General features: G+C 42.2%; 1 protein-coding gene across 1 annotated transcript in view; it reads left to right on the forward strand.

Annotated features, from left to right (window-relative positions):
- CCDC175 (coiled-coil domain containing 175) overlaps window positions 1–18,435 on the forward strand; it is a 43,627-nt gene that overhangs the window by 17,057 nt on the left and 8,135 nt on the right. The window contains exons 9-15 of the mRNA XM_074956424.1: window positions 3,046–3,182; window positions 7,770–7,880; window positions 12,658–12,729; window positions 14,367–14,502; window positions 14,834–14,965; window positions 17,100–17,238; window positions 17,748–17,827. Of these exons, the coding sequence (XP_074812525.1) occupies window positions 3,046–3,182; window positions 7,770–7,880; window positions 12,658–12,729; window positions 14,367–14,502; window positions 14,834–14,965; window positions 17,100–17,238; window positions 17,748–17,827 (807 nt within the window). The remainder of the gene's footprint in view (window positions 1–3,045; window positions 3,183–7,769; window positions 7,881–12,657; window positions 12,730–14,366; window positions 14,503–14,833; window positions 14,966–17,099; window positions 17,239–17,747; window positions 17,828–18,435) is intronic.

An 18,435-nucleotide genomic window follows, 5' to 3' on the forward strand; every position in this document is an offset into this window, starting at 1 on the left:
CTGGGCCAGTTGCACCGGCTGCTGCTGGGACAGTCTCACCCATCCCGCCCCCCAGCAGCAGGCATTTGGGTGTGGGGGAGAGCCTAGGGCTGGGGGTTCAGGTGTAGGGCAGTGCTTATTTAGGGCGGGCTCCCCAGCAGGGCTACAGGAACTCCCCTCCCTCAGCTCCTAGCTCCACATGCTGCCTCTGCTGGCAGGCACCGCCCCCGCAGCTCCCATTGGCCATGGTTCCCAACCGCTGGAAGCTGCAGAACCAGGGCTTGGGGTGGAGCAGAGGCAGCACATGGAGCTCAGGAGCCGGGTAGGAGCCTGCCCCAGCCTTGCCAACCCTCCCACCCAAGAACCCACAACGCCCCCCCTCCCCCGCTGTGCTCCCCACTCCCCAAGCACCCGCGGTGCCCCCCAGGCTACCCCCCGGAGGCGCGCCCACCCCCCCCCCCCATCTTTTAGTCAGGGGTATATAATAAAAGTCATGGACAGGTCATGGGCCATGAATTTTTGTTTACTATCCATGACCTGTCCATGACTTTTACTAAAAATACCTGTGACTAAAACGTAGCCTTAATCATGAACAATTGGCCTTCTTTTACACTTTCACATGATGGTGTGTCGTTTGTAATTAGCTTTTGTATATAAGCCATTTTGGTTTATAGGACTATGAATACAGCGCAAATCTATTAGCCATAAATAACTGCAAAATACCTGTGATCTGATCTGTTAATAGGTATAATTTATATAAGCAGCATTATTTGATGTTGTAGTGTGTATGCAGAACATTTATTTTTTGATCAGAACTACTTTTTGTCACTTTTTTTATTGTTATATTTGCGGGTGCACTCTAGGTTAATATTCTAAAATTGGACTAATTTTTTTCAAGTAATCACTTGGGCCCAGAGGCTGCAAGTGGGTGAGCCATCACACTTGCACAGAGCCTCATTGACTGCAATTGTTTGCAAAAGTGGGGCCTGACAAGGCACAATCCTTTGCATGTTCAGGGTTTAAATAACATTTGTTTTATTTTGATCCATGTTTGTTTTAGGGCACAGAAAACATATCTTGGGAATCAGACAATTTTTATAGCAAGTATTATTTTTGATGTACCCTGCTATAGCATTGGGTTTGAGTTGTTTACATAGGAGCGAAGTAATAAACTCTAAATAAGTGGGTCTCAGTGCACAAGAATCAATGACAAAAAGTGAAATAGTATAACTGACCATGGTCTATAAATTGAGCATGTTTTCACCTTTTGGATTTTACTGCTGTTTCATCCTCTCTTTTTCAATACATGCCATTTCCTTAAAACAGCTCTGTAGTGGGGCGGCTGCCCCACTCCTGCAGAACAGGGGTTAAAAGCCAGTCTTTGGAGAGGGCTAAGGCTGAAAGCCGATAAGAAAAGGCTGATTGGGAAAGCAGCCACAGCTGCTGGGCAGAACCCCAGGGTAAAGGGCACCGGGGTCCAGTGGCAGGTGAGACACTGGCCTGCAGAGGACGCTCCAGAGCTGGACATGAGCTAATTCCCAAGATGACCAGCAGGAGGCGCCGAACCAGTGAGGCATCGCCTCGCTACAGGCTCACTCTTAGGCAAATGAACTTATTTCTCTAGTAGCTATCATCAGGTAAAATTGAGGACCCAAATTCACTGGTACAGCTCTGGCAGTTGTTTTTTTTGTTAATCACTCCCATAATTCAAAGTAGATATAAACCTGACTTAACCAGCCAGTTAAATTGGGTTTGTGGCTTTTGTCTGGAGCTGGAGCAGCACAAAACGGTCAGAGTGGACTGGTGAATATTTCCTAGGGTCTGTTCCAAAGAAGCTGTGCTACAATGGAGCTGAAGATTTGGGTGAAACAATAGATGAGGGTTATTGCATCTCCCAGGTTGTGATATTTTCTTGGGGTGCCCAAGACTGAGAGTCACCTTCTTCCCACTGCTTCCAGTGAGAGGGAGTCTAAATTGTAATAACTGGGTGTCAGCTCCCTTACACTGCCAGCCTGTCAGCCACTCAAGCATTCTTCTCTGGGCTTATGACAGCCCTAACTTTGACTTGCAGATTAATACTAGATGCAACCCAGTCCCTGAGCTCCTCTGAAGTGTCCCCCAGTAGTATCTGGCTTCTGTCATGGGACACTCTCAGAAATTACCAGGTAAGCTGTTCCCAAGGGAACAGTATACACACAGCTTGACTGGTACAAATTAGGATGCGGTCCTTTATAATATTCCTATGCTGAGCTGTATTTGTAAGGAAATAGTCATAAGTGTATTATCAAAGATTAAGATTTAAGAGATACTGAGTCAGGATGATGGAAACATAAATGGTTACATAAAAAAACAACTATAACACACTTCTTATAGTCTGAACTTAACTTTAACAGGCTAAACATCTGTCTGAAAGCAGTTTTATCTCACGCAAAGCTTTCTTCCAACATCACTAACCAATATGGCTAGGATCCAACTTTCATGAACACAAAAAGGGCTGTTCTTTTTGCTTCCTCAGTGAAGGATAAAAAAGATGTCTGTCCTCTTGCCTTCCTCTTATACGCCAAAGACCGCTGTTTTTGTCCCCATAGTCAGGATGACCCCTGAGGTTCTTTTCCTGGGATGCTGGCTCCCAGGTGTCTTCACATACTCCTGCTTAGTCTGCAGGCAGATTTGGCTTCCATTGTGTTGGCTTATCATGCTTAATCTACATAGTCAACAGAGAGACAGGTGGCTAAACATCCTTTGTCTAACCCCAAACCTGTTTGTCAGCTCTACCTTGGACACCAATTTTGGGACATATACACAGCTCCTTAAATAGTATCTGTACATACATCTTATAACAATTATGAAGATCAGTATGTTATAGACTTTGCTAGTTGCTACTGAGGGGTTCTTAGGGTCACACAGGGGTGCTGTGAAGTTTAATTAATGTAAAAGTCTCTCAGATTTTCTGATGGAAGGTGATGTGGCAGTACAAAGTATTATTACTATGACTATTAGATATATGTAAAATAGACTGGGAATTAGAATGAATATTTAGTAACTATCTTTGGTCTTTATTTCTAGGCTAAGGAAGAATTAAGTACAGCTGAAGGCCTGAATAGAAAACTTAAACATGAAAATAAATTTATAAGTAGCCAGTATCGAATATTACTGGCGGAAGAGGAACACTTACATGCAAAAAGGGACGAGGCAGCAACAGAGTAGGTTTAAACTGTCAATTTCTTAATTCTGAGAATTAAAAGGTTCGTAGAGCAGTTTTTAAACTAAGAGCTGAGGGAAAGCCTACAGGTGTGGAGGAGCATGTGGTTTGGACAGAGATGTCCTGTAGGGGAGGATCTATTAATGGAGATTCTCTGTATCTTAGTAAGGAGGAGAGGATGGAATATGATAAAATACCGGTAGGATCTGATAAGAAAACAGCCAAATGAAAAAGAGTCCCATTCAGTTATTTCACATAATGGCAGACAGCTAAAAAGTTACAGTTTTTTAAGTGCTTATATACAAAAGCTAGAAGTCTAAATAGTAAGATGGGTGAACTTGAGTGCCTCGTATTAAATGAGGATATTGATGTAATAGGCATCACCGAAACTTTGTGGAATGAGGATAGTCAATGGGACACAATAGTATCAGAGTACAAAATGTATCAGAAAGACAGAATAGGTCATACTGGTCAGGGAGTGGCACTATATGTGAACAAAAGCATAGAGTCAAATAAAGTAAAAATCATAAATGAACCAAATGGTACTATAGAATCTCTTCAGATAGTAATTCCATGCTTGAATAATAAGAATATAGCAGTAGAGATATACTACTGATCAGGATGGTGATAGAGACTGTGAAATGCTCAGGGATATTAGAGGAGCTATACAAATAAACTCAATAATAATGAAGAAAAGGAGTACTTGTGGCACCTTAGAGACTAACCAATTTATTTGAGCATGAGCTGTAGCTCACGAAAGCTTATGCTCAAATAAATTGGTTAGTCTCTAAGGTGCCACAAGTACTCCTTTTTCTTTTTGCGAATACAGACTAACACAGCTCTGACTCTGAAACCTGTCAATAATAATGGGGAATTTCACCTATCCCCATATTAACTGGGTACATATCACTGTGACAGGTTCCCCAGGGCACAACCTGAAAGTGGGGTATCACTGAGCCCTCTGTCATAACAACCCTGGCTCCCTCTCACACTGTGATGCTGTACCAAGCTGCAAACCTCTCCAGGTCCTGCACTTACACAGACACCCACAGGCAGGGACACAAGCAGCTGAGTTACATGAATGCTTCTCCTAGCCACTCATGAACCAACAATAGAGAGGCTCCAGCCAATTCCCCATGGCTCCCCAGCCTGACCAGTGTAAGTTTATTACCCAGTTTGCCACTTCTACAAAGGAAAGCAGACATTTGCCAGCTTTTGTGCACTGAGCAGATTCCCCAAGCACTTCAAGCAAAACACACTGTTTTAGGTAAAATATAAAACAGATTTATTAATTACAGAAAGATAGATTTTAAGTGATTATAAGTAATAAACATATGTAATAAAGTTGGTTACCTAAGAAATAAAAATAAAATCACAATCTGAGTTCTATAAATTAGACAGGATTTCAATCAAGCCATGTCTCACCCTGATGGTATAGTTCCTTAATACAAAACCTGGGATTCTCCTTTCCAGCCTGAGACCACCTCCCCATTTCAGTCTTTGTTCTCCAGACATGTTTCCAAGTGTTGAGTTGTGGGGGGAGTGAGGACAAATGATGATGTCACTTCCCCTCCTTTGTAGTTCTTCCAGCTTCCTGGAAAGACCTTTTGCTAAGAGGTGCGTCAAGCGGTCTCCATTGTCTATGTGCTCTCTCTGAGAGGCCTCCATTGTATACAGTTCCTGGGGTAGTCCTTGAGAGTGTGTATTCCTCTTAATGGGCCATTATCAGTGTCTGACTGCTTCCTTGTTGCACCTGAAAGGCTGGATGTGGGTGTTCCCAACCTTGCACCATATTTCAGTAACACACACATAGCAAAACTTCATAACTTCCCATACAATGTTAGCACATACAGTCCAACAGGGTATTAATGTTCAACAGATCAAGACTTTTAAAATGCTACGTCACAAGGCATACTTTGTACAAAGCATATCATAATCACAAAACTATGGTAAATATGGGGGTGCCAGGGTGTTGCTTTGGGCTACAGAGGGTCACAGTCACCTCAGGATGGGATGCAGAGATAAACTTTCTTGACACCTTACATGACTGCTTCTTGGAGCAGCATATTCCTGGAACCCACAAAAGGAGAGGCAATTATTGATTTAGTCGTAAGTGGAGTACAGGTTCTGGTCCAAGAGATGAATATAGCTGAACCGCTTGGTAATAGTGACCATAACGTAAGAAAATTTAACATCCCTATGGGGAGGGGGACACCAAAGCAGCCCACCACAGTAATATTTAATTTCAGAAAGGGGAGCTACACAAAAATGAAGAATTTACTTTACAGAAATTAAAAGGTACAGTGCCAAAAGTGAAATCCCGGCAAGCTGCATGGAAACTTTTTAAAAACACCGTAATAGAGGCTCATTTTAAATGAAAACCTGTAATTAAAAAAGATAGTAAGAGGACCAAAAAAGTGCCACCGTGGCTAAACAGCCAAGTAAAAGAAGCAGTTAGAGGCAAAAAGGCATCCTGTAAAAAGTGGAAGTTAAATTCTATTGAGGAGAATAGAAAGGAGCATAAACTCTGGCAAGTGAAGTGTAAAAATATAATTAAGAAGGCTAAAAGCTAGCCAAAGACTCAAAAAGTATAATTATAAATATAATTAAGTATAAAAGTATACTTATAAATATAATTATAATATAATATAAATATAATTAAGTATAAAAGTATAATTATAAATATAATTAAGAAGGCTAAAAGCTAGCCAAAGACTCAAAAAGTAACAGCCAAAAAAAAAAGTGCATCCGAAGCAGGACGCCTGCTAAACCAACAGTGGGGCCATTGCATGATCGAGATGCTAAAGGAGCACTCAAGAAAGATAAGGCCATTGTGGAGAAACTAAATGGATTCTTTGCATCGGTCTTCATGGCTGAGGATGTGAGGGAGATTCCCACACCTGAGCCATTCTTTTTAGGAAACAAATCTGAGGAACTGTCCCAGATTGAGGTGTCATTAGAGGAGGTTTTGGAACAAATTGATAAATTAAACAGTAATAAATCACCAAGACCAGATGGTATTCACCCAAGCGTTCTAAAGGAACTCAAGTGGGAAATTGCAGAACTACTAACTGTAGTCTGTAACCTATCATTTAAATCAGCTTCTGTACCAAATGACTGGAGGATAGCTAATATGATACCAATTTTTTAAAAGGGTTCCAGAGGCAATCCCTGCAATTACAAGACAGTAAGCCTCACTTCTTTACTGTAGTTGCAATCAATTTGCCTAGTGCTGAACAGAATTATCGGACAAATAGATGAACGTGATTTGTTAGGGAAGAGTCAGCATGGTTTTTGTACAGGGAAATCATGCCTCACCAATCTACTAAAATTCTTTGACGGGGTCAACAAGCATGTGGACAAAGGTGATCCAGTGGATAGAGTGTTCTTAGATTTTCAGAAAGCCTTTGACAAGGTCCCTCACAAAAGGCTCTTAAGCAAAGTAAGTAGTTATGGGATAAGAAGGACGGTACTCTCATGGATCAGTAACTGGTTAAAAGATAGGAAACAAAGGGTAAGAATAAATTGTCAGTTTTCAGAATGGAGAGAGGTAAATAGTGGTGTCCCCCATGGGTGTGTACTGGGACCAGGACTGTTCAACATATTCATAAATGATCTGGAAAAAGGGGTAAACAGTGAGGTGGCAAATTTGCTGATGATACAAAACTACTCAAGATAGTTAAGTCCAAAGCAGACTGCGAAGAGTTACAAAGGGATCTCACAAAACTGGGCAACAAAATGGCAGATGAAATTCAACGTTGATAAATACAAAGTAATGTACATTGGAAAACATAATTCCAACTATGCATATAAAATGATGGGGTCTAAATTAGCTGTTACCACTCAAAAAAGAGATCTTGGAGTCATTGTGGATAGTTCTCTGAAAACATCCACTCAGTGTGCAGCGGCAGTCAAAAAAGCGAACCGAATGTTGGGAATCATTAGGAAAGGGATAGATAAGACAGAAAATATCATGTTACCTCTATATAAATCCATGGTATGCCCACATCTGGAATACTGCGTGCAGATCTTGTTGCCCCATCATGATTGATGTGGAGAAGGTAAATAAGGAAGTGTTGTTTACTCCTTCTCATAACACAAGAATTAATGATAGCCAGCAGGTTTAAAACAAACAAAAGAAAGTATTTCTTCACATAATGCACAGTCAGTCGGTGGAACTCTTTGCCGGAGTATGTTGTGAAGGCCAAGACTATAACAGGGTTCAAAAAAGAATTAGATAGGTTCATGGAGGATAGGTCCATCAATGCCTATTAGCCAGGATGGGTAGGAATGCACAACCATTCTCTGAAGTGTCCCTATCCCCTGTTTGCAAGAAGCTGGGAATGGGCGATGGGATGGATCACTCAATGATTACCTGTTCACGTTCATTCCCTCTGAAGCACCTGGTATTAGCCACTGTTGGAAGACAGGATAATGGGCTAGATGGATCATTGGTCTGACCCACTATGGCCATTCTTTTGTCCTGATTTTTAGAGAATGCAGTTTTATTTCTGAAGCTTTTCTTTTTGAAGAGTAAAATCACTTCTTTTTATGACTGAAAATATAACTGATCTTTCTCCCTTGGTAGACTTGAACGATTATCCAGTTGGCTGGATGAAAGACTTGACATTATGTCAAAGCGTGTGGTGGAGGAGCAAAACTTGGAGGATGAAGTTGAGAGACTCGAAGATATCTTTCAGTATGTCACTTTTCAATATTGACTGTATTAATGACCTGGCTGCAGCTTAATCATGGGCCCATGTGAGTTTGAGAGAGACTAAAACTTAAGCATTCAAAGATACTTTAAAGAGAAAGCCAAATGAGTTTATAAACCATACCAGCAAGTTGGTATAAAATTACAGGCAAAGAAGTCTTGCTTTTTTAGTTACCGATAAAGCCGTCTGCAATTTATTATCGCCAGGCAAAGTACACACAAACAAGAAGATTAAGAACAAGACACTGATTCAGAGAAATATTATAGAAATAGTATTGAATACATAACTTCAAAATCAAACAAGTGTAATGGCTCAGATCCCAGTCCAGGCTAGAGCCCCTTTTTGGTGGGTCAAAGGGGCTGTAAAGCTGCCCTAATTGGGTAGCTGAGGTTTCCTCTGATGTGGTGCAGTCCCTGGGTTGGGTAGATGTGGTGGTATAGCCTGCATCTTGCTCCCTGGTGTAGAGGATGTGCTTGGGGTGAGTGTTCATGGAGCATTGGTGCACTCTTGTGATCTGTGGTTGTTGGCACAGCTTTTGGGGGCCTGTTATTGGCTGGTACATTAGAACAGTGGTTTTCAAACTGTGGGTCGTGACCCAGTACTGGGTTGCGGAATGTAAGGCACTGGTCAGCCTTACATTCTATCAGCCTTACTGATAGCAGCTCTGGTCAGCACTGCCGACTGGGCCATTAAAAGTCTCATTGGTGGTGCTGCCTCCCTACCTGTTCCCACACCACGCTGCACCCCGGAAGCAGCCAGCAGCAGGTCCAGCTCCTAGGCCGGTGGGGCCACAGGGCTCCATGAAATGCCCCTGCACCAAGCACCGGCCGGGGGGAGGGGGTGGGTGCCTGCGGGCGAGAGCTGCATGGAGCCGCTTGTGCACCTCCGCCTAGGAGCCGGACCTGCTGCTGGCTGCTTCTGGGGTGCAGCGTGTTCCGCGGTGCCAGGACAGGCAGGAAGCCTGCCTTAGCACCCCCACTGCGCCGCTGACTGGGAGCCACTCAAGGTAAGCCTGTGCTCCAATCCCCTGCTCCATCCCAGGCCCCCTTCCTGCAGCCCAAACCCCTCATCGCTGGCCCCAGGCCAGAGCCTGCACCCCCAGGCCAGAGCCCTGACCCCATCCTGAACCCCTGCCCCAGCCCAGAGCCCCTTCCCACACCCTGAACCCCTCATTCCCAGCCCCACCCCGCAGCCCTCACCCCCGCACCCCAACCCTCTGTCCCAGCCCTGAGCCCCTTCCACACCCCAAGCCCCTCATCCCCAGCTCCGTTGGGTCACGGGCATCAACAATTTTCTTCAACTGGGTCGCCAGAAAAAAAAGTTTGAAAACCACTGCATTAGAGCAACTCATCCAGGGGGCTAAAAACAGCAGTGTGAATCCTGCAGCTTGGGCTCTCAAGCACATCTGACCCCATAGGTTTAAGACCCTGAGCTCCAGCCCAAGCGGCAACATCCACACTGCTATTTTTAGCATGATAGCCCTGTATAGCATGTAGCAATCAGAATATATTATCCCTGATCCTTGAATCGCTGTGAAATGACAGAATTATGCTCTAATAACTGTCCTAGATGGGCAAGTCCCACATGGGGGAGTGGCAACTCCTTGCACTTCAACTCTCAGAGCTTATTTTTCTGCCAGAAGGCATGGTCTGTCCCTCTCTGCAGAAAAGGGTGGGAGAGGTCAGTGCTCTAAGCCTATGCAGAGGCAAGGAGCGCATCTGCACAGACACCCCTTGTCTTTTGACTGCCACCTATTTTCCTGGCTTCATGCTGCCTCTTGTTAGCATGGTTCTGGCAGGAGCTGTGCTGCCAGCCTCTCCTTGCCTGCTGTTATCCCCCCTGAATCCTTCTCAGGAGCATTTCCTGGCACATCATAAATATGCAGGTGCCCTAGTTATGGATAAATGTAGGAAAATAATTGTTCTCACTTTTTATGTTGAAAAAGGAAAAGACCCAATAGATATAGTCTGATGTCTATCTTGGCATTTAACTTGAACTGACCCAACAGGATATACCTTCTGTGTATATATGAAATTGAGAAATAAAGGGTAAGGAATAGCCAAACAATGTTGTAAAGAGAAGGAAAATCTCATATTGAAGTACTCATGCAGCGAAGTCAGCAGTTTAAAAATATAAGGAATAAATTAACAAGAAGAGGAGGTGAACTAGTTATCACTGTCTCAATATTATTTGGTTATCCGAAATAATGCTAGGAATCTCCTACAGAAGTGGTAGAAGCCCCATTGGTTAAGACTTTTAAAACTAGACTGGACCAAGCTCTATATCTTATGGTATCTTATGGAATAATCCTGCACTCAGAGAGCTGGATTGGAAAGTCTCTTCCATCTCTAATGTCTTACATTTTATTATACAATTCTGTGAACTCCCATTGACTTAATTGGCACTTAGTATTTCTCAAGATCAGCCCCAGTGTTATGTGCAGTGTTACAGGAAGGCAGCATGATATTGTGGATAGAGCACTGGATGGGGATTCAGGAGACCTGGGTTCTGTTCTTAGCCCTGGAGTGCTGCATGACCCATAGCAAGTCACTGCATCTCCCTATGCCTTAGTTTCCCCATCTGTAAAATGGGAATAATGATACTGATCTCCTTTTTAAAGCACTTTGAAGTCTATTATGAAAACTGCTGTGTAATGTATTATTATTAGCAGTTTCGTAGGAATTTAGCAAAGTTTTGATACTGTCTCCCACAGTATTCTTGCCAGCAAGTTAAAGTATGGGCTGGATGAATGGACTATAAGGTGGATAGAAAGCTGGCTAGATCGTCGGGCTCAACGCGCAGTGATCAGTGGCTCTATGTCTAGTTGGCAGCCAGTATCAAGTGGAGTACCCCAAGGGTCGGTCCTGGGGCTGGTTTTGTTCAATATCTTCATTAATGATCTGGAGGATGGCGTGGATTGCACCCTCAGCAAATTCACAGATTACACTAAACTGGGAGGAGTGGTAGATATGCCGGAGGGTAGGGATAGGATACAGAGGGACCTAGACAAATTAGGGGATTGGGCCAAAAGAAATGTGATGAGGTTCAACAGGGACTAGTGCAGAGTCCTGCACTTAGGACAGAAGAATCCCATGCACTGCTACAGACTAGGGACCAAGCAGCTAGGCAGCAGTTCTACAGAAAAGGACCTAGGGGTTACAGTGGACGAGAAGCTGGATATGAGTCAACAGTGTGCCCTTGTTGCCAAAAGGGCTATTGGTATTTTGGGCTGTATAAGTAGGGGCACTGCCAGCAGATCAAGGGACGCAATCATTCCACTCTATTTGGCATTGGTGAGGCCTCATCTGGAGTACTGTGTCCAGTTTTGGGTCCCACATTACAAGAAGGATGTGGAAAAATTGGAAAGAGTCCAGTGGAGGGTAACAAAAATGATTAGGGGGTGGAGCACATGACTTATGAGGAGAAGCTGAGGGAATTGGGATTGTTTAGTCTGCAGAAGAGAAGAATGGGGGGGGGGATTTGATAGCTGCTTTCAACTATCAAATTGAGCAGGGAGGGATAGCTCAGTGGTTTGAGCATTGGCCTGCTAAACCCAGGGTTGTGAGTTCAATTCTTGAGGGGACCATTTAGGGATCTGGGGCAAAAGTTGGGGATCGGTCCTGCTTTGAGCAGGGAGTTGGATTAGATGACCTGCTGAGGTCCCTTCTAACCCTGATATTTTATGAATGTATATTACAAGGAGCATGGGAACACACACACACAAACAAAGGAGAAGAAGGGTAAAGTCTTTGTTTTGGTTTGTTTTTTAAATAGCCACCTGTACACAATACTATTGTCTGTAAGGGTTCTCTCCGAGAATAGTTCTAAAAATCCAGGAAAAATAAATCCGCTGATGAGGGGTGAGCAAACAGAATTTTATAAATTGCTGAATAGCAAAATACTAGTATTATTTTGCTAACCAAATGTGGACATAATATCAGTTAGGGCATGTTCAGCTGTCTCTGCGGGGCCACCCCACCTGCATACATTTGAAGTCTACTGGAGTGGCAGCCTGCCCTTCAAGCACAGGAGCGTGTCCACTACCACCTACTGCCAAATCTTCTTGGGGCTTTGGGTAGTCACTTTTCCATCTCCCTCTTGTATCTCAAAGGAGAGCGGGTCACTGGTAACAGTGTCTCCTGAAAACACAGTCAGACATATGGGAGCAGGATTACATCTGCCTCCAACTACCAGTGTTTTTATTTTCTTAAACTAAAATCCTCTTGAATGTGTTGAGTCCACAAAAAATTGTTGCATGCTAATGTTTGCCTTGGGACTTTTACATTAGCAAATATATATAATGTGTGCAAGGGAATGTATGCATCCATCTGCCTTGAGGCTCCAATCTGTGCAGGTTCTTCTGTATTAGTTACTGCACCTAAATCATACCAATGTAGCATCTCTGTTCTTAAACTTTTGCCCTAGTGTTTTGGACTTGATTAATAGGATCTCTGATTGCCTTCTCTTGCAGTGTTATTGATTCTGGTATAAGTCAGGACTCTTGGCTTTGCCATAGCCTTTACCAAGTGCCTGTTTAACTTTGCAATCATGTCGCCTACAACAACAAACCATATGAAGCACAGAACCATGACTGCACACCAAAATAGGTGTATTTCTGAGAAGTGAGTCCCCAGCTGGTAGGAGTGCTTAGCTTGCTGCCTTGGAAAATGCTTTAAAAAATTGTATATTCAGAAAATGACTTATAAAATGAAGTGGTATGCAAAGGTTTAGCATTACTCTGAACCTTTATTCTTGTTTCAGAAACACACAGGATGCCTATGCAAGAGAACTAGAGAATCTAGAGCAATGTTTAAAGAGAGAAAGTGAGATGAGGTAAAATTACAAGTCACCATCTTCATAAGGAACAGATCAACATATTAATGATTTACAGTGACTTTGTTTATATTTTTCAAATAAGACCTAAAAGCAAGGTCCTAACCACCCAAAGCTCCAGTGGTCCTTTTTGCTGGATAAGGAGTGATTCATCTCAATGTCATGGCCAAATTACATCTGGGGTAATTGTATTCTGTCTTCTAAATTCCTCTGCTGTCTCATTTGGATGAGATATTCTTCACTTCCTGGCCTGTGGTGGTGGTGTGTGGTAACAGCTGCTAAACTTTACCAAGTAGGTGGCTCTGTATCAGCAATTCATTAAATTGTTCTGGTTTGGGTAACAATTTAATTTTGTAAAGCACTTTGGGATCCTTCCAGATGGAAAAACACTGTATACTTGTAAGCTATCGCTGTTGTTTTCCAGTTTAGGGCTGATCTTACACAATTGAGGTCAATGGGAGTTTTGCCATTGATTTCACTGGGAGCAGGATCAGACCTTGAGTCTGTGTAGCCTAATTTTCTCAAGTTCCAAGCGCCCACAACTCCTGTTAAAGTCAATGGGTACTTAGAATGCTCGCACCTTTGAAAATCATGCCACCAGTCTGGTAGACATTTAGGACTCCAGCTGTCATGAGCACAGTGGACTGGGAAAGAGGATGGTCTGTTTTAAAATGATTTTGCATCTTGGATTATATCAGCTGCTTTCTTGGGGACTGCATATTTTTCAGCCTTTAAATAGAGCCTTCCATTGAGTTTGTTTTGTTTGAGGGGTGGTGGTGGGGAGGAGGGTGGAAGCATGTACTACAAAGACCACTGAAAGCACATTATAATAAGAGTTATGCTAAATGCAGCCCTATTGATGAGATCTGCCAAGATGTAACTTGCATCACTCTGCATTCTCTGTTTAAGCACTGATGCTTGGATTTAGATGCCAGGAGGCCCTTTCCTGTCTCACTCTTTTAGTGTGTATGGGCAGGGGGAAGCTAGCTATGGAAGAGGCCCCAAGTTGGATAAATCTGAATTAATTATTGTAACTGGAGTTGTGTATGAAAGGATGATAAAATTTTCCCAGTTTGCTTTGAAGTTTACTTGGCAAACTCAGAACTCCAAGTGAACCTAAGGGGTAGGGAGGGGGAGAAATACTCACAAGCTGAACCATCTTCAAATTCTGGTCTAAAACCCAGTTTTACTCAGCTGTGCTCAAGATATGCTACTCTTCCAAACCAAAAAGGACGTGTTATTTTTAGAGAGGCAAATTCTATATACTTCTCTTAGGGCTTTTCTCCATGAGAGCCTCCCAACTGTTTGACGTTTTCCTTACAGAGGTAAGAACTGAAGCTCTCTGGCCATATTGTTCCATCCTCGTTATTATCCACATCATTACCCCATTGCATGGCTAGATCTGCTCTAGGAATTATTTTTGGAAAAATCTACAGCCTGTGTTACGCAGGAGGTTAGACTAGATGATAACAGTGGTCCCTTCTGGCCTGGAAACCTGTGAATTTATGCTGTTGGTGGGAGCCTCTCAGAATCAAGTCTGCTTTGTTACTTTACACATGCTATGCAGCTCTGATTTCCCAGTCAGTTACAATGCAATGTCATGTAATGGGTGATATTGTTTATCTACTTGCCACTAGAGCTTTGCTTCAGTGGAAACAACTTCACCTAGCAAAGAAGAAGGAACTCTTGTGGGTAACAGAAGAGAAATTCATGAATGAAATGAATGTAAGACTTGAGACTGGTAAAAAACGTCATGCTGAGCTAAGTGGAGAGGTATGTTAACCAGTTGGCATTACAACAAAGCCTATCCATTGTAATCCCCTACCTTTCATGCGGTTCTTGGCAAAGTGGTTAAACTTTAAGGGCCAGATCCTCAGTTGGTGTACATTATGATTTTGAAGGCATTGTGTCAGTTTATACCATCTGAGAATCTGGCTTTAACCGATGATTAATAAAATTGTAAAGCAGTTATGATCACACAGCACTGTGTTTCAAATGACGACTACACCCATTTTACTCAGCGCGGTTATTGTTTAATACTGCAAGTGAGCCAGTGTGTACTGCAGAAATGATTGTCCCTGTTACTTTTGTTTTCTGCAACCAGAATGAGTACTTCCAAAAAGAAATTTTGCAGGCTGAGAAACAGGTCAAACACCTTAGTGATGATATAAATAAAAGGGAAGCTGAATGCGAGAAGTATGAAAACAGCTTAATAGAAGACATAAAATGGCTTGAGGTAAATGTCATTTTTAAAAAAATTCTTAAAAAGAGTAGTTTAAATGGGGAGATGACGTTTGCTCGTGTAAATTGACACCACTCTATTGACTTCAATGGTGCTACACCAATTGCCACTAGCAGATAATTTGGCGCATGATTACTAATAGTTTCCGGAAAAAGTGATTCGGTGCCATAATAACTCTTTGAATGCTGTACTGACGTTCCTAGAACAGGAGAGGTTTGGGTTGGGTTTTTTGGGTTTTCTTTTTCTTGCTAAGCAATTATGACCTGATCCAAAGCCCACTGATGTCTCTGGGCTTTGAATTGGGCCCTTAGCACTTACTAGCAGTGGGTAAAGTCTTCCTTTGCAACTGGTACAAGGCTTTGTGTGCACTGAAAATAAGAGCAATGAAGTGGTGGATTCCATGCAGGGAGCTTTCCCACAGTTACTTGATTGCTAGATGCCAAAGGCAAAGTGGTCTAATCATTGTTTGGTTTAAACTGCCTTAATCCCACCTGTTCTCTGAACTGCTAGATGAGACCTTAGTGAGAAATAAAATAAAACTGGTTTCTTCTTAGTAGTCTTCCAGACAAACCAACAACAAAGGCATCAGTCTGAGTTTTGTGGCTGATATATCATCTAGTACAGGAAGTTGATTGAACAACTCATACTGCTACTAAATTGTGGCATGCCCTCCACATGTGTGTCCTTATCCATATGTATGTACTCATATCTATCAAATGGAATTCCATGCCGAGAAAGTGCCCATAAAAAGTGTAAAAGATCTGCAATAAAAAATGTAAAATAAAATATATTGGACCAAATTCTTTCGTGATTTGCAACCCCGTTAACTTTGAAGCAGTTGCTTGGAGTTGATCAGTGTGAAATTTGTCCCACAATATTTAGATAAACAGCACAGGCTTTATGAAAATATTAGTCTCGCTGCTGACATGATGGGCCAAATTCTGTTCTGAGTTACAGAGCTGTAAATCCATTGACATCACTGGTGTTGTGTGAGGCGTAATGCAGGGCAGTTTGGTCCTATGTGCACTAATCTTCTGAGTGCTCTATTATAGTTTCCAGCAGCCCTCCTTCAAAGAGAAAGGAGGACAATATGAGACTCTGAATGAGAACTGACTGGAGCTTCCAGAAACATCAGGCACTTCTCCCATCCGGTGTATGTAGCATTTCCTCTGTCTCTAGGTAACATTTCCTGGTTGTATGATTCTCAGCAATCAGTCTAATGGTTCAGAATAGGATAAACCAGACATCCTTAATGTATGAAATATCCCAAGCCTCTTCTTCTCTCTCTCTTTCAATGCCTTTGTGTGTATGGATCTAAAATAATTACACACTGGATCTCTCCTTATGTGCACTTCCTGGCAGCTGTGCTGTTCAAAAACATACATAATGTATGATAAATACTCTTTAACTCCTACTCTACTGTCTTTAATAGGGTTGCTCTAACATCACACAATAAATGTGACATATGAGGATTACCCTTTGCATGTGGAGTCGACTGAGTCAAGTCAAAGATAATGATATACCCTTTGGGGTAGAAAAATAATTGTAACTATTATTTCTCCTTCAGTGGTTCTCTCTGGTTTTTCTCTTCTTTAACTGTCTCCGTTTCTTCCTGTGTCTTCACTTTTTATCATTTTGGTGTTGCAACAACTTGTGCCTCTTCCTGGGGCTTCTACTCTTTTGTACTCTTCTCCAGTTGTGCACACCCTAGTCATTTCAGTCATACTTGCTGCAGTCTCTGCTCACCTATTTATCTTATTATAGTCCTATTTGTCTGTAAAGCGATGTCAACACCCATGGCTCTACCTGCTGTTTCTTCTATTGCGGTGTTCTATGCACCCAGAGTATATTCCTGTGCCAATACAAGTATTGCTACTTGAATTCACTGCTTCTATTTAAATCACTTTGTAATATGGCTAGAGATTCACGACGTGTAATGTCAAAAGAATTAATTAGGCTGTCTCCTCATTCTGGATATTCAAATTGCCTTCATTTTGCCACTCTTCACTTTCAAATCTATGTCTCTCAGCTCTGCAGTTTCCAGTTAATCTGTTCATTTTGTCTTCCTTTGCTACAGTGATTATGTCCACTTTAATAGATCATTAATTAACATTTATTTTCACTAAAGGATGATGTCAAATGTAAATCTGAAGAGATATATCAAAAAGAACAACAACTAATTCTGAGCATCCCTCTCATAGAAGTAAGACAGAAAGAGTTGGAAGAGAAGCATGAAAAATATGAAGACTTGAAAAAAGTAGTCTCAGGTAGGTATTAAATAACTCCCATGCACTTTGAAGCTTTCTGCTTCTGTCTTAGAAAGAGATCTGACTTGGTAATATGGGTGACCTCAAAGCTAATGAGTAACTGGCGTTCCACAGAAGAGGAATGCCTGAAAAATTCGAAGTTGGCTTTGTAGAGGTTTAAGATTAATATAGACCCTGAAGATAGGTATTTCGTTTCCCCTCCCCGATCTTTATCCTAATCCTCTTTACTTAACTTTGTGTATTATGGTGAATCTGGTATTTTGATATATTTGTTGTATTTGAAAAAATTATATATAAATAAGAGGTCTGACTGTACCAGAGCTGTCTACCATAGTTCAGATGAACTGTAAAGTACAGTAAAGCTCTGAGGGCTTTGTGCACCAGATAGATTATGACATCTGGACACTACTGAAACATTAATAATGAATAATAATGTCCCTATACAGTTGATCATTTGTTGATGGAACATCTAGTTCTGTCGTCTAAAAAAACCTTTTCCTGATTTGTAGAACTAAAAGATGAAGAGACAAGACTGACAAAATCCATTGATCGGTCAGTCAGGATGATCAGTAAACTCAAGAAGATCATGGTAATGGTTTAAACCTTGTTTAACGTTATTTGTTAAAGTTTCCTAAATCAGTTTTCTTCCTCTCTGTTCTTGTGCTTTTTAATGATCTCCCTCCGCCCTTCCAGTACCATCTTCCTATAGCTGCTGTGCAACTGGTCATGCACAGAGATTCTGGCTGTAGGATGCTTGCATAGCTTGATTCAGAGCAGCACTGTCCTTTGTCATGCAAAAAACTGACCTTGATCTTGTGACCCTTAGTCATAAGCGCTGTCCCAATGGAATTAAAAGGATGACTTAAGTGAGGAAGGGGCTGCAGTATTGAGCCCTGTGTGAGCTCTGTCCCTGTACAGAAGCTGACCGTGGCTGGTGCAAGAGCCTTTGCTGCTTCTTGGTAAAACTGTCGGGTGTCTTTGTCTCATGATCTCTCCAGCTCATTGCCTATCTTGACTATATCAATAGATAACAGCATAAGGGGAGAGAAATTCAGAGTCACAGATGGTTTGTGTGAAAGACACAGTACTAAAGAAAGGTGTCTGAGTCACAAACAAAACCGCAAGGTTTGTGCCTGGCTGGCCTGATACTGCAAGGATGGAGCTCTGTGGTTGCTGGCCCACAAAAGCCCACAGGCA

This window comes from Natator depressus, chromosome 6 (genome assembly GCF_965152275.1).
Source record: "Natator depressus isolate rNatDep1 chromosome 6, rNatDep2.hap1, whole genome shotgun sequence".
Taxonomy (NCBI): Eukaryota; Metazoa; Chordata; order Testudines; family Cheloniidae; genus Natator; species Natator depressus.